The sequence below is a fragment of the Halyomorpha halys genome, unplaced genomic scaffold (genome assembly GCF_000696795.3).
Source record: "Halyomorpha halys isolate HHAL.00 unplaced genomic scaffold, Hhal_1.1 Scaffold596.1, whole genome shotgun sequence".
In the NCBI taxonomy this organism is placed as follows: Eukaryota; Metazoa; Arthropoda; class Insecta; order Hemiptera; family Pentatomidae; genus Halyomorpha; species Halyomorpha halys.
The window spans coordinates 558,211-575,540 of record NW_027106269.1 but is presented as its reverse complement, the minus strand read 5'-3'; the positions used below and the strand labels follow the sequence as shown (position 1 = coordinate 575,540).

The following is a 17,330-nucleotide window of genomic DNA, read 5'->3' as shown; positions in this document are numbered from 1 at the left end:
TAAAATCAGCATTGTGCGTATTTATCTGACAAGAGAAACCAAACGTTAACTCTCATTGTACGCTAGACTCCTCGGAAACGTTAAAATTTATGATATGATATTAGTGATGTGTACTTTCCATATCATTTATTATTAGCCAAAACTCCAATGTATTTAGAGTGGTAAGAAAAAAGTATAAATTGAACACACCTTACCATACCATTGGTACCTTGACCTTAAATTATACTACAAAATAGTATAAAAGAAGTACTATTCTTGTATTACCTTCTCTGTTGTACGGTTTTGTAAATACTTGAGCATATTGTACTAGAAGCGATGGTAAGTGAGGTGTTAATGGAATGCAATCAAACATAGTACATACGAGAAATCAAAGACAAACATCTGACCGAACTATTTATTGAGCATACAAGGCACTTTCATTAGACAGTGGTTTTGAACAAACAATGATATAAATGAATGCTAAATAAAATATAAATTCAAACATTTATGGAAACCACAACAGCAATCTATTTACAGGTAATCAATAACAACACGTTATCAATATATTTATCAGAACATAATTGCTTTGAGGCCTTCTCATTAAAAACAAAAAAAAACTCTGATGAGAAGATAATACTTTCGTTCATATTCTATGTTAACTATATTTTATGCTGTTCAAAACAATATCGAAAGATATTTTTCGTTATCATAAAAAACACCTCCAGTTTAGGAAAGATAATGTCGCAATTCTGATTTTATCATAATAATATGACAAATTCTGAAAATTAATTATTCCTTTAGCAATTATATTCCATCATTGTTGTTATGAATTCAATGGAAGTTTGAAGAACCAGTTTAATATAAGTAAGATTTATGCTTGATAACTGTTACGGAAATATTTAGAACGATACTTAATTTATTCAACCTTTTCTACATAACATTCTAAATCTAATAAACTGTAGGCAACATAAAATAGCACCCTTTTTTTCTTAATATCTTCATTCATAAACATAATAATTTAAACGACTTATAATAAGAGTTAATTTTAGGCGAACCATATTTAGAAAAATACTTATTCTATAAATAAATATTTCTTTTTATCTATAGAACCTCGATTAGCAGAAATATAACAAGAAATACAACTAAAATACAAATGTACAACTGCTTGATGTTATTTCTTATCAAGTTGCTTTGTAACATTTTAAGCCGCACACACTGTAAAAGTGGCATTATTTAGGCGTAATAAACATAGTACTTTAAGTAATTTAAGTTTGGAATAAAAATATCGTTGCTTAATCAGTGATACCTCGTCATTTAGAAAAAATCATATTGTGTTTTGAAAAATTCATTTACTCTTCTTCAGTTGGCTTTTGATACTAGTGACGCGGTTGAGAGAGAAGCATGGGGATATTCCAGAGTCCTGCTTTTTTATCCACAAGTGGGGGAATAAATGAGTTCAGTTTGGAGTTCCCGAAGCTGAATATAAATATAATAGGAATGAATGAGTTTAAGATGCTATTTTACTTTAAGTTTAATTTTCTTCCGTTTTTTATTACTATTTATTATCTTATCATTCAATTATATATTTGTAAGTATGCTGTGAACATACTCTATGATCACTATTTTTATTAAAATAACTTTAAAAATCGTTTGTTGATTAATTCTTACTTCCGAGAATCGCAGTATTAAAGTGACGGAATTCCGAAAATTTATTATAACAACAATAATTATTGAGATTTTCCGTTTTCATATAAAAAACAAAAAAAAAACTTACTAATTAATTAAGGACCTAATCATAGAGTTCGGATTTGGCGATATTGATATGACGTAATGAATTCGTAAAAATAAAGCATTATTTATTTATTATTTTAGAGAATCTTCTAAAAGTTCTGGAGTTGCCATACATTATAGTTTGTGGTGTACTTATTGGATGATATTTTAACAAAACTGTAACATTCTAGGCCAAACGTTCCTATTTCCCTAACTGTCTAAATATTGATTTAAAGGCTGATTTGTGATCCACGCAGTTGTATAATACAAATAGACTTCTCTGATTTTCTGCGAAAGCTCCAAATTTATGAAACGTCAATGTATTTCTCATGAAAAATCTTTTTTCAGGAATTGTATATTCACAACTTAATACCTGATACGTTTATCACGCCGATTATGTTTCATATTAGAACAATTACATATAAATTGAAAAAAAAAACTTTTCCTCTCTTTTAAAATTCTGTTTTATTAAAAATTTGTTTATAGATTTTCATCAAAACTTTCGGATTTTTTAACGCTTTTAATAAACATCGCTATATGACAAAGGAATACTTTGTATATTTAATACTACTCTCTTATATCTCGGATATGTTTTGAGAACAGTCAATGTCTAAATATTTCACATTTAATTAGCAGTAATTAAAGAAGAATGCTTTATTCAGCCACGCTGCCCAAATACATTAGGTTGCTACTTTACACAGCATACCAATCAATCCATGATCGGAAATATACTCAATACATACATTCACGTGTTATAACAATAATTTTTTTTTCCTTTTTCTTCTTTTCTTCTCTTTTTTAGAAAATTAGAAAATTTTCCCCTTCTTCCTTCACAAACAATACCAGTCTACAATTCCAAATACTACAAATATTTTGTTTTATTTTATTTCATTCATTTTGTTTCTCTTTTCTTTCTTTATCAATTTAGCAATTTCATTACACTTAACAACTTTATTCCATTCACCTAACCATTCTATTATCCCTATCTCGTTCTCTCAGACCGCCCATTTCCAGCGTCCACGTCCGTTAAACAAATTCATCATAGGACATCAATGTGGAGTCAAACCTTAGTCAAAGAAACACATAAATTTAAAAAAAATAATAAATAAATATACAAATTTAGGAAAAAACAAAACAGAAAGAAATACTTCGATGAAAAAACTCAATGCAGACAATTACAATAATGATAAGATTTTATGATTATGATTTTTTTTAAATATATATTTTCCATTTGAAAAATTTTATTTAAATTTAAACTAAATAAATAAAATTATTCTAAAATTGCCTCATAATTTATGTAAAGGTTTTTCAACCACAAGGACTCAGCTCCCCAAAGTGGGGCATAACTTTGGCCTATAACAAATAGTGTTATTACTATTGGAGTTCTTTTTACCGCACCTCCGACCATTTTCTTTTTATTTAAAAGTTTTAAATACCCCCAGCATTGTAATTTCTCTTTAAAATTTCTGTTTTATTAAAAAAAACTCAATGAGTTTTCATCAAAACTTTTGGGTACATTAATTCTTTCAGTAAACATTGCATCTCAAATTCGATCCATACATTCTTACTGGAACTTTATTTAAAGTCATCCAAACATATGTAAGGTTTCAGAACTCTGGTAGAAAGAACTCGATATTCGGTCTAATAATTATGGACTTGGACATCGATTCCCAAGTATGTTCCCTCGTAATGTGATCGAGCCTGTGTTTTAAGGCCCAAAAACGAACCTTTTCGAAATAGCGCACGAACTAGATGTGGATAAAATCTCATTTAAAGGAAAGAGTGCCATGGTTGCTATAGGATACTTAAGCGGCGATTGACCGCCGAGCCGATTTTAATTGTTGGTACCTCAAATTATCCAACTAAAAGTCTGAATGTTTTGAAACAAGTCGAGCTTATGGTCATGAAAATGACTGCAACAAATTTGTTTATTCTTTTCATCTGTCCTTACATAAAAATACGTTGAATAATTAACTAATTCATTTTATTGCTTAATTTATAAAGTGATATTCCAAGAATGTTTCAAACAATTTGAGCTCAAAATATTGAAAATTATGTTTAGTTCAGACTAAATTCTCATATTCAGATATGTAAAATTTTTTTTTGGCGAACTGTTCAACAGATTTCCAATTTTCATGTCTCAAATTATTCAGGCCGTCTGGAAGAGCCCCAGATGCTGTAAGCCGGACGGACGATTTTTTTATTCGAACTTTGAATTATAAAATTTTATGAGAGTTAATTTTTTTATAATTATAAATTGAAAAAGTTATTTCAAGATTATCATTTGATTTTAAAAGTTACTTAAACTGTAAGTGTGCCCTGACGAGGCACATCCTCGAACACTATTCGCGTTTGTAGTCAAGAACTTCTTTAGGGCCTCCGGATTTATGGATCACATACTGCAAAAAAATAGATCACAGCCGCATGGAAACCGTACTGAGATAAAATAATATAATGTTTAATGAAAATAAATAATCTAAAAATAAAACTACTTGTAGTACACATTCTCCTCTAATACTTTTTTAAAACTGAAATGTTACAATTTTTTGTAGTAGGTGTAGTATCATGAATATGTTTTTCGTAGGCATTTTCGATACATTGTAAGGTTGTAAGTTTGGATCTTTTCTGCAGGAAATAGAATAAGGAACAATTGTATATCATTAACTCATATTTTGAATTTAGGGGTATAGTTCCTCTGTGCTGAATGTGATTCATTTTGAAGTTTGATAATGCAGCAGAGATGAACTGTTTTATTGTGAAATGTTACCATGTGCCTCATTTAATTCCAAAAAGTGGTTGAAAGTAATATAGCTTAACCTATGCCATATTAAAAGACAAAAAAAAAATAATAACAATAATTAGAATTAAACTTCATTATCAACATGTATTAGTTATATAATTTACATTACTTTCATTTGATGTTATGATAACAAGTAGTTATCCATATCTTATTGATTAACAATTACACTAAGGCTTTATCTAATGTATACACTGCTGGTTGCGATGTACATCATCAGATATAGTTCTTTGTAGTCTCGTTGGTTGATAATCAAGTACTCATTAATCAACTAACCTGCCAAAACTAACCTTCTTTTTTATTTTTATATAAAAACGCAACTGAAAGTTCGGAATATCTCTTTCTTCAGAGTTCACTACAATTCTAACAATGCAAATAGTGAATAATAAATATAACATCACACATAGTTTTAACTGACCTTTAATCTAAAATTATAATATAGTATTTTAGAGATACAAATTATTATTATATTGCAAATTCTAGGTGCTTTTAGAGTCCGATTTGTCGCATTGAATTTGAAGAAATTGACCTGTGTCCTAACCCATATTCTAAAGCCTTCCATGTATTTCACAACGCTCTGTTTTACTATTTGTCACTTTCTGAATAATTGTTAAAACTCCTTTTTTAAGATATAAAATAATTTTGAGTTTTGCTAATAATAAATTATATGGAAAGTACACATCACTGATATATCATAAATTTTATCCTTTCGGAGGAGTCTGGCGTACAATGTGAGTTAATTCTCTTGTCAGAAAAATACGCACAATCCTGATTTTAAAGTTATAAAGACTCACAAGTATATCGTGTTTTACTTAAAACTAAATATGGTTATATATTACATAATTATATAAAACGAAAACAAATAAAAAATGGAAAAATTATTTTGCCACTAAAGTAGTTATATATGTATGAAATAAATTTATTTATAATTTTTTCCTGCACATAAGAATATTTTTATAGCGTTTGAATGAATAAAATCATATATTTTTATAGTATATTTTTAACATCAGAGCCCCTGCTTTTATTTTATTGTTTAATTTTATATATTTGTTCGTAGTTTATTGAGGCAGCTTATTGAACTTTATTACCGTAACTAAAGAAAGATTAAATCGGAGGAGAAGAACCCTTCAAAGGATCACTGCTGATTTTTCAAGAGGGTCGTTAGCAGAGTTCGGATATAATTGTCACCAGGCAGGCGATAGCTCTCTCCTGTTGATGTAATTGATTCCTTTCAAGGGCCCTTGTTGAAATATTAGACAATTATAAACCTTTTTTTTTGGGCAGGCTTTTATATATTTCATTCGTGACAAAAACGATAATTGTGGTAGTTACTCCTTATGCATAAATTTACCGTTTATTTAATTACTTAATTTTATTTTTATTTCTATTCAAATAGCCAATAGGCACCTAACCTTTTTATAACGCGTGGCACAAGTGATGGTTTCCCATATTGAGGTGTGCCCCAACAGTACTCCCCTCCCTCCTCACCCAAACTTCATTTCACAATAATGATTCCTGTATTATGATAATTTTGTTATCTACCAAAAGGTTTGTTAAGCAACAACTTTTGACTGACCGAAACTTGCACATTTCATTTGGAATAGAAGAAACTGTTTATTCTGATACAGGTCGCTGGAACAAGTCTAGCATCAAACATGCCTTATCTAAATTACTTTTTCCCCATACAAAATAATTTGATTTTTGTTTATGTAGTATAAGAAAAATATTAAAAATCTATTGAGCAACAGCGTACCAATTCTGATCCCCACAAATGGCTTCAGATGGCCAACTTTGAACTAGGCAATATCTCATTTGTCATTGGTAATATTTATATTGTTCATATTCAATAATGTTATAGCTAAACATGTTTGAGTTACGGTGTTAAACAAACTAACTATTTAGTACAAAATTCTAATTGTCTTCAAAATTGTTGCTTACGGATGATCCAACTTAGATACTGGATGGAATTTGATATAATTGACATCGGACTAACTACATGCCAAACCGCCAACCCGTCAGTCTTTCTGAAGTGAAATCCATGTGATGGACAGAATATACTACCATTTATCCTATTTTGATGAAACCTTTAGGGATTGTGCGGGTTAGTGCCTAAACGATCCCTTACGAATTATTCCAAATCAAAAATTATATCAGTTACTCAGGCATACGTATACGCAAATGAATTTTTCTTAACACCCCTTTTTCAAAAATGTCTCGACCGATATGGCCCGAATTAGGATGGAATTTGGAAATTTTGAAAAAATTAAATGATATTGGAAAGTAAATAAAATCTAGTATAAATTGTATCAAATTTCATCCCCTACTTTCGCTTGAAAAGGAGTAAACGTATTTAACTTTGGAAATCGTTTTAGTAAAAGTGACACAACATTTTCTACTTGAAGACAGACATAGGATAGATATTTCAAGAACTATGCTCACCGTAAGTTTTAGTGGCAACAGCAAAGCGAGAATTCATTTAATCAATACTTCTTCCTATTATTTGTTTTTGATGTTTTAATTGGTCTTTTAACAGTTTTTAATTAATAAAACTATAAATAAAATTGAAGAAAGGAATATAGTCCGGGTGCGGTCAAAAAAAACAAAAACAACTCAAATAGTAGAAATATACTATTTTAATGAGCCAACGTTTCGCCCCACGTTGCAGGGCTTCTTCAGGGCTATTTTGACGGCAGTCAAAACAAAACAAAAAAAAAATCAGATTATAAATAAAATTATTTTTTTCAGATTTTTATTTTTACAACTATTTATTAGTCTTGTAGATCTAATTTCTTTTTTATGATTACTTTCTGGTGAGTGTATCACAACGTGGTTTAAGCTATTTAACATGCTCATTTGTGAAAATAAATTTAATATAATTAATTTCAAGTTCAATTGAGTATGATGATAGAGTGTCTAAGTGCCTCAGCTATAATCATTCTTATAAAATCCTTAGATAGATTTAGATGGTCCGTACACATTAATGAGTCGATTTATATGGTAATTAGAAATAGATACTCGATCTCACCACATTCGATCAGCACCACTCCGTTCCTCTAAAATAGCATTGCATAGAGCATAGTTCCATTTCCAATCGTACCGATTATTAATTTAATATATATTTTTTTTAATCATTACAAATGTTTAGTATTTAGTTTTCTAGGGATTTTGATTTCTACCTTCTGAGTCTAAAACCTCATTTTCGGTCCAGGCTCTGTCTGTATGTCTATGCCACGTCCAACTCGAAATAGATTAACCAATTCCATTGTTAGTATTTTTTACTTTATAAGATAAAGATTCTCCTCATACCAAACAGCATCCTCTGGTACATAATGTGCACTGTGCACTGCCATATTCACAGCATAATAACTAAAAATCGGGTTTTCCCTGAGCTAAAGGCCATATGATTTTAATAAAACAAATCCTTCTCTCAAAGGCATTTTGCTTTTTATATACAGTCCATTTCCATTTTCCGGAAACATGCTCATTCGATAAATGATTAAAAAATCTACACAGCCAAAGTAAATTAAAAAAATCTTAATGATAGGACCAATATTAGCCAAGCTCACCAAAGAATTCGTATACCGGGCTTCGAACCCGAAATGGTTAGAAATATTGTGTCAACGGACAAAACAGATATTAAATAACAAAGTAACAAAACAATAGAATAATGTAAATATGAAACATAACACTTTCCAAGTCTTGGGTAAGACGTCGAAAAGCCGGGAGTGGTTGAATAATCTAGTAGCATTAGGAAGGAACCTTTTCACCACCTTACTCTATCTCTTCTTTTGGCCAACTGAGATTCTCTTTTGCTATTAAGCTTTATTCTTACTTTCTCTATCTAACGGTTAAATTATTATGTATATATTTATTCTGTGTATTATGTACCAAGATCTCCACTTTGTAATTTGTATGCCTATTTTTTAAATTATTTTAGCAATGTTTTCACTGGGTCATTCCGTATCAACTCAGCACACTTTTGAACCTTACCAACTCAGATTATCTTCAATTTTGCAGAGAGGTTGTTAGGTATAAATATGGAAAAATTAAAAAATTGGTTGTAATGTTTCCACTTCTTTTTTGAATTCGGATCCGTAAAGGCTTAATAAATGGGCTACAAAACAAAAAACAATAAGTTTTTGAATTGCTGCAATAGTTTTCCTAATTTAGCTAGAAATTTGGAATGGGGATAATTTTAGAGTATATTTCATTTCCATCTATATGATATAGAACAATGTATAGGTTAGGATAAGTTAACATTTCTCAAAACTTATTTAAATTTTATAATGACCTTGTGCCAACATTTTGGTCTGAATTTGAGGTCTTCATTAGTACTGAAAAAAACAAACAAGAAAGGTTTTTTTTAGCCTTACAGACCGGAAATCTAGGCCAAAACGTTGGCAAAAATAAATCCATTTTTTGTTTATTTGCTAACCGTACCCACAACCATATTATCCTCATAAATTTTATAATTTATATTTTTCAGAAAATTTTTTTTTTCTTAAAATTTATTCCTTGAATAGGTTTTGTTATTGCAAATCACAGGGCAAAATATAATTGTAGGGCGAAAATGGATTCATTATTAAAAATATTGACAATTAAAGTTCAACTCTAATTATTACAGCAATGGAAATACTAAAGTTTAATTGAAAATAAACATAATTGAAACGTGAATAATGATTATCTTTATAAGGCAGGCGATATATCAGAATTATTTTATTTTCGTAAGCTTTCTTACTACATTAAAACGTTTCCACCAATATTTTCAATGTAGTTTGGGTAATGAACGCAAAGTATAGGTGCAGTTCTTTAATAGACAATGTCTTATCAAGAAACCTACTAATTGTATTATGGCACCGACGGTGTTTGGAGTCCTGTAAAAAAACAGAAGCTAGCGGTTGTTTGATTCTATACCTTAAAACTCAAATCACAGTATAACTCATTGATAGGACATTAGAAATCATGACCAATGTAGACTTTGTGCAGAATATGTTGTCTAAGCATTGTATATTAAAAAAATACACCAATACCAGCTTTCATTACCAAGACAATATTTAAAATACTGGTAAAAAACTTTTTAATAGAATCATAGACTTACAAAAATAAAGGATATCCTGGCTTACAATGGAATCACACAATCATTATTTACGTCTAGGTTATATTGATTTTCATGAAACATTTAATATCAACATTGTTGTAATAGTTAGTATGAATTTATGGGAATGGTGCATTAGTTTTTAATAATGAAAAGACGCATATCTGTTTGGGTCAAATCTGGAACTAATGGGATGTTAAGGTCTTTGTGAATGAGTTTATTTGTGACGTAATAAGGAGCAACGAGGATTTTACGTAGGATTTTGGATTGTAACGATTGGATGCGGGAAGAATTTGATGATTTGGTGGAGCCCAGAGCTCAATTCCATATGTCCAAATTGGTCAGATTATCGTAGTGTATACTAATTTTTTTGTAGTGAATGGGAAGTTTAGAGCGTTTGTCAAATAAGGAATCTACGAGCAGTTTCTTGTCGTTTCAGTCGTGTGTGGATTCCAAGTAAGTCTCTTGTCACGATGGAGTCATAAGTATCGAATCTGTTCAACAGGCGTTAAAAATAAAATATAAATTTTAAATTAGGTTTTTGAGAAATTCAAACTAAACCTATATATTATTGAATATCCCTTCCTAGCTATCGTAAGTTTGGAAAGCTTCAACTCTGCTTTCAACCTCATTTATGAGAACAAACGACGAATCCATAATTCAAAAACGAGTGCACAAGTCACAATAAAATTTCACATTGTTCTTATTTTTTGCCTTTTGAACATATTTGCGAAATTTGAAGAAAATTTAAGATGGTAAGGTTCAAAAATGTGTTGAATTGACTTAGCTTAAGTATAGATTTTCATTCAGTACTATATATAAAAAGTTTTTATGAGAAAAACTAATATCTACTAATGACAGTTAAATTTTAAATACAATGAAACTTAATATATTTTTTCATAATATATCTGCTATGTCACAGTTATTTAAGCTGTTATAATATTAAATAGGGGTTGCTCGACTGCATTTTATTTGTTTATGGGAAAATGCCCTAATTGGCATCCTGTGATCCTCGGTTGGCTTCCCTTTTGATGCCCCAGATGCGTTTATTTTTCCTTCACTTATCTTTCTCTGTCATCCCTTGGTTACTTCTGTTTTGAGGCGTTGCATGTTTCCTTCTTCTCTTTTGATCTCAACCCAAAGCATTTTGCTGTTTATGACTTAGAGATAAGGAGTATGCGTGGTAAAAAGGTATCCCAATGGTGTTTCGTATGGCGGGGCCAGCCTCCTCCCCCCCAGGGCACCCAGCGGTGCCCTTCTACCTGCTAAGTTGCTACTTTTACTGACCCTCTCATTAACTATATTTTCAACCAATTTTATTAGTAATACAACGTAATATTATAAAGAGAACAAAATTTTGAGCAATATTAGAACATGTTTATGGAATTGTATGAATGTGGAATTGTATGACATACCCAGATTCCTTAATTTTAATGGAATCATTTAATTATCTAGATTATTCATTCTTAACTGATCAAATAAAAAATATTCCGTTCTCAAGATTGACCCCAGATAAATTAAAACACGCTCCTCATGTATACTATTTCTACTACAACCAATTTATAAAAAAATATCTACATATAATTATAGAAGCTATATATTGCATTAATCTGATTTATTTTTTTTCAGTTGCGTATTATATTCACCATCCTTGTTGCATTTGGGGCTTCATTGAATCTGAAAGAGAAAATATTTTGTGGACTCTCTCTGATGTCAAAGGCTTCAGTGCAGGTAGTTTTTCTGGGAAATATAACAATAACTAAATATTAATTGATGTAAACAATTAATTAATATTTTGTTAATAATAATTATGAATATTTGTCTACTGTGTAAGATACTAAGATAATAAGGTACACTAATAGTGAATGTAACATAAAATTTATAGTTTAAATAAATTAAGTAGTATCAAGGTTAAATCTCAGTTCTCTTTATTATTTCTTTAACAGTACAATGTTTCGGCCACTTTGGCCATACTTAAAGACAATCTAACAAATAACAGCTTTTATAATACAATCATTTTTAACAATTTTAACTAAAATAATTTAACATACCTTAAGTATAAATTTACACCTCACATCCAAATATTTAAAAACTTTTTTCAGGCTAATCTGCCCAGGTCATTAATATCAGTCAAATCACCCCATGAAACAAAAAAATAATAGGGAATCATATTAAGTTATTAATAAGCTTGCCTTAGGTTATGTATCATTACCTTTTTTGTCACAATTTCATTATTTTAAAAAAAAAATTAACTATGGATCAACATTACACTATCACTTTCTTATAAGCACAGTCTTTTTAACATTCCATACATTTTATTTCTTTTATTATTATTATACTAAGTCTAGTTCAGGCTTATAATGGATTTATTTTAAAATTCACTTTGGTCTAAATTACAATATTATTGCTATTATACAATTCATATCAAAGTTAATTGTAAATAGTTACATTAAATGTACCTATATTTTTTATAAATTCATTTTGCTTAAAATATCTGCATTGTGTTGGTTCAAATTTCTTATATCTGTTTTAAAATTCACTGAATAATTCTTTGATATATAAATAGGCTCAAGTGTTTTTTCTTTTGAACATATAATTTTCTTTTTATAAAATTATTGTTTGTCAAAGTCGAATTTGTGTTGGTTTTTAGCTGCATGCTGCACTACTGCTGATTTATTGGGATCCGCCTCCTTATTTCTTATATCATTTCTGTGTTGATATACTGCATCCCCCAACAATTTTTAAGTTTCATCTATATATATAGCTGGACAATTAAAACAAGTAATTTCATACAACAAGGGACATCATACATTTTTTAACTTTATTTCAATAATATTGTAAATTAATTTTTTGGATAAAACTATTACAAAAATATTTTAAATATCTTACTTTTTACTGTATACAACCTACTAGCATCAGTTATTCTATTTGCCTTATTTATATTTTATATGAAATTAGAGAAAAAAGAGTAGTTAGTAATTCAATTAGTAATATCGCATTACAGCTTGTTACTTTCTTTGTCCATTCTGTGTTTATACCCTTACCTTGTCTTTTGTGTTTTAAAGCATGTCTAAGAATTTTAATTTTCTTTTACTTTCTAATGTCATATTGAACTTTAATCTGCTATGACTATTTAATGCTTCAAACAATTTATTGACATCATCTTTTTTCATCAATACAGAAAATATCAATGTATTTGACCATTATTTCTGATTTGGAGATAACATTTTTTATCAAAACTTTTAGGGCTAATCCTGCTAATGATACTGATAACTTACTCCCATTGAAACCCCTAAATGCTGCCTATATAGTTCACCATTATATTAAAATATGCAATTTTCATAAAATATTTGTATGCCTTATAAAAATAATTGTTTATATTTGGGTCTAATTTTATTTCCTTACATTTATCACTTATGATTTTATAAACCACTTTAAGTTGAATATTTGTAAATAAAGAGACAGTGTCATAACTTCATCTTCTTCAATTCTTATTGTATTAAGTTTGTCTTTTGCTTCAATTACATTTATAATATCAATATTCTTATATTTTTATACAATTATAAAATTATTTTTTACGTTATATAATGGTCTATTTATACCATTTATAATTGGTCTCAGTGGTTCGTCTTCTTTATGGAGTTTTAGCAACTCAGACATCCTAGGATGGTTACAATGTTTATTGATTAAGTTTTTCATTACCTTTTCGGTAATAAATTTATTTTGGTAGAGCTTTTTGACATGAGTTTTTATTTGTTTATTTAAACTTGGCAACAGGTCTCTCCTATGTTTTCTAGATGTGCTTTCTTCATTCAGTATCTTTTTCATTTTTCCATCATATTCTTCCTTTTTTATAATAGCAACTTTTTTCTCTTACCATATTTTACAAATAAAATTTGGGAATTATTCTTTTTAAATTTGATGAATGATTCTAAATTATTTTTCCATCTATTAAAATGTTTATGGATATTATTTTTATCTTATTTGTGTTTTGTTTTTTTAATTTCCTATTTTCTTTGTTATATTATTTCTCATTATAAATTATTTCTAAATCAGTGATCATTATAATAATATTCCTCCTGATATCTTTGGGAAATAATTTAAATTTTAAAATAATAACTTAAATTTTTGTTTTATATTATTTGGAATATTCCCATCTGTAAAATTCTGTACCAAATTCATGACCTGAGCAGAATAGCCTGCAAACAGTTTTTAAATATTTAGATTATGTATACAGTTGTAAATAACAATAAATAAATTATTAATAAAAAAAAAATTTAGATGTGAGGTGTAAATTTATATTTAAGGTGTGTTAAATTGTTAATTATATTGTTGTTTGTTAAAAATTAATGTGTAATAAAAGCTTTTATTGATTAGATTGTCTTTGAGGATGGCCGAATTGGCCAAAAGGGCTGTTAAAGAAATAATAATGAGTGTTGACACTTTACATGAATACTAATTTACTTATTTAAACAATAAATACTAGTTTCAAGAATTTGAAAATATTACATATGAAGTAATATTACACTGATCCAAAATGACATGATTCAAAACAGCTTTTACTGGATTAAAAGAAAATTGTTTATTGTGGTTTATGGAAATTAGCTGAAATGTAATGTTAAATTATTATTATTGTGTAGTAAATTAGTATAAGGAAAGAGTTTTTACATCAAAGGATGTAAAAATAGGTATAAATTTCCTCCTCACATTATTTTTCTCATTGTTAATCTTGATGTGAAATTTAATAGGAATTTCAATAAGTCAAAATGAGGTAAATATTTTTAACAAGTTGGCAATTCAATTTATTAATTAAGATTTAAGGTAGGGTTATTGGTTAAAAAAATTATATTATAAAAAACATAATAAAAATATAGCTAATTTTAAATTTAAATACCCCAATTATAGTGATAAAATAGATGAGTTCTTTAAAGAAAATTAAAAAAAAAAAACTGATGGATAATTATAACATGAAACTAATAAGTAAGATTTGTTTATTAATCAATAACAGTTAATAAATAAAAACGAGTTAATATTAAAAAAACTTGTAGGACTAGATAATGAATTTAAAAAAAGTTATCTAGAGCAATAATGTTGATAAACGTTTAAAATACTCTTTTAATTCCACGAAACAGAATATTATGGACAAATACGAAACATTGAATGAAATAGATATGGTAGATAATCTTACAAATGTAAATATTCCAAATAATTAAATTACTATTCTTGCCATCGATTTCAAATTAAATATAATATAATTAGTAATTATATAAATGAGGCAAATAGAATAACTGATGCTAGTAGGTTGTACGCAGTAAAAAGTAAAATATTTCTGTAAAAGTTTTATCCAAAAAATTAATTTACAAGATTTGGGATATTAACCTTAAAAATTCCAAAGATAGGACAAATAACAAAATAATAAAGCAATCAATAAGAAATTTTATGGATTCAATTACATAAAGAGTTTATCCAAGATGTACAAAAATCATTTAACGAATATAAATTATGAATGAATACTTTTAATGTTACAGACCCAACAATAAAATTAAAATTTTTTACAGTAAATCGAAGGACAAAATGGATACATGAAGTCAATTAGGATTGATGTATAAAATTCCTTGTTTTAATTGTCCAGCTGTATATTGAGATGAAATTTAAAAATTGTTGGGGGATGGAATTTATCAACACAGAAATGATATAAGAAATAATGAGGCGGGTCCCAATAAATCAGCAGTAGTGCAGCATGCAGCTAAAAACCAACACAAATTCGACTTTGACAAAAAATAATTTTATAAAAAAAAAAATCATATGTTCAAAAGAAAAACACTTGAGTCTATTTATATATCAAAGAACATTAATTATTCAGTGAATTTTAAAACAGATATAAGTAATTTGAACCAACACAATGCAAATATTTTAAGCAAAATTAATTTATCAAAAATATAGGTACATTTAATGTAACTATTTACAATTAATTTTGATATGAATTGTAATAATAGCAATAATATTGTAATTTAGACCAAAGTGAATTTTAAAATAAATCCATTATAAGCCTGAACTAGACTTAATATATTAATAATAAAAGAAATAAAATGTATGGAATGTTAAAAATACTGTGTTGATAAAAAATTGATAGTGTTAAGTTGATCTATATTTAAAAAATTTTTAAAATATTGAAATTGTGACTAAATAGGTAATGATACATAACCTAAGGCAAGCTTATTAATAACTTAATATGATTTCCTATTATTTTATTGTTTCATAGGGTGATTTGACTGTTATTAATGACCTGGGCAGATTAGCCTGAAAAAAGTTTTTAAATATTTGGATGTGAGGTGTAAATTTATACTTAAGGTATGTTAAATTATTAATAATAATGTTATTTGTTAAAATTGTTCAAAATGAATGTATAATAAAAGCTGTTATTTGTTAGATTGTCTTTAAGGATGGACAAAGTGGCCGAAACATTGGACTGTTAAAGAAATAATAGTGTTGAGACTTAACCTGAATACTGATTAATTTATTTGAACAATAAATACCAGTCTCAAGAAGTTAAAAAGATTATATATAAATAAAATTTATAATTATTCAGAACTAATTGAAGTTACACTATTTTAATAAGTTTAAATTTGGTTTTTAATTATTTCAAGCTGTGAAATTTATGAATTAGTATATTTACTATAGTTAATTAGAAATATATCACGACAGCAATATAAATAGACCATTCCACCAAAATAATCAATCGCACATTGGCAGCAGAATGTTACAAAAAGTTTTAATGATCAAAAGTTAGAAAATAAAAGAATAAAATATAAAGTGGTCTTACTGTTCATGAGTACAGTGTAACCAATTAGGAAAATAAATAAACCGGCATTCAGTAAACTAAGGAGCGTTCATAGGCACATAGAAACGTCTTGGGCTACTATGAATTTCAAATGGGAAATAACTACCAAGAATTTAAACCGATGATGAAGAATCCACAGCATATTATAAAATCTAACGTGATTTTCTTCTCGTTTATCTTATCGTCGAATGAATGGGAAAAGGGATCATGGGTTCCCGACTAAGGTGTTGAAGTTTTCAAAATAACTAGTTTTTCTCAAGAAGTTGCTTAGGAGGAAGGGTGCAATCGAGAAGAAAAACACATTAAGCTTAGTATTTCTCTTAATGCCTGTCTACAATATTTAATGTGAACTAGAGTCCTTACTAGGGCGGCTTGTTTCCTAACTTCTGGACTGGTCGACCTGATAAAAGTCTGTAGTTTAAGCCGAAACGTCACCACACGTTAAAAGGATTACACTGGCTTTTTACTTTCTTCGTCCTTCCCCCTCCCCAACCAACTTCGTCTTGATTACATCTTCAATGAAACTACCACTGTTTTTTTATTTATTTTAGTATGAAAAAAGTAATCGCTTCTTGTAAGTAACTTATATTTGAAGGAATATAGTAACAGTAATAGAACTGCGTTTTGGCAAAATTCACTTCAACTATCCATGATTAACAATATTCTTTAATAAATACTATTAATTTTAGAGAGATTTAGAATTCAAAAAAACAATATTTGATTTATATATCTATACAATAGATCCAAATTTATAGAACAGTTATGGAATTCGCTTTAAAAATAATAAAAATATAATAATAAAAATAATGTACAGTAGATCTCACACACAATGGAAAAATTCATAAAGG

At 28.2% G+C, this 17,330-nt stretch overlaps 1 protein-coding gene across 7 annotated transcripts in view; it reads left to right on the top strand.

Moving 5' to 3' along the window:
- The window catches only part of Nha1 (Na[+]/H[+] hydrogen antiporter 1), a 244,678-nt gene that overhangs the window by 202,591 nt on the left and 24,757 nt on the right, over positions 1 to 17,330 (top strand). For all 7 annotated transcript variants that reach the window (XM_014426846.2, XM_024358963.2, XM_014426848.2 and 4 more), the window contains one exon: positions 11,271 to 11,372. In XM_014426846.2, the coding sequence (XP_014282332.1) occupies positions 11,271 to 11,372 (102 nt within the window). The remainder of the gene's footprint in view (positions 1 to 11,270; positions 11,373 to 17,330) is intronic.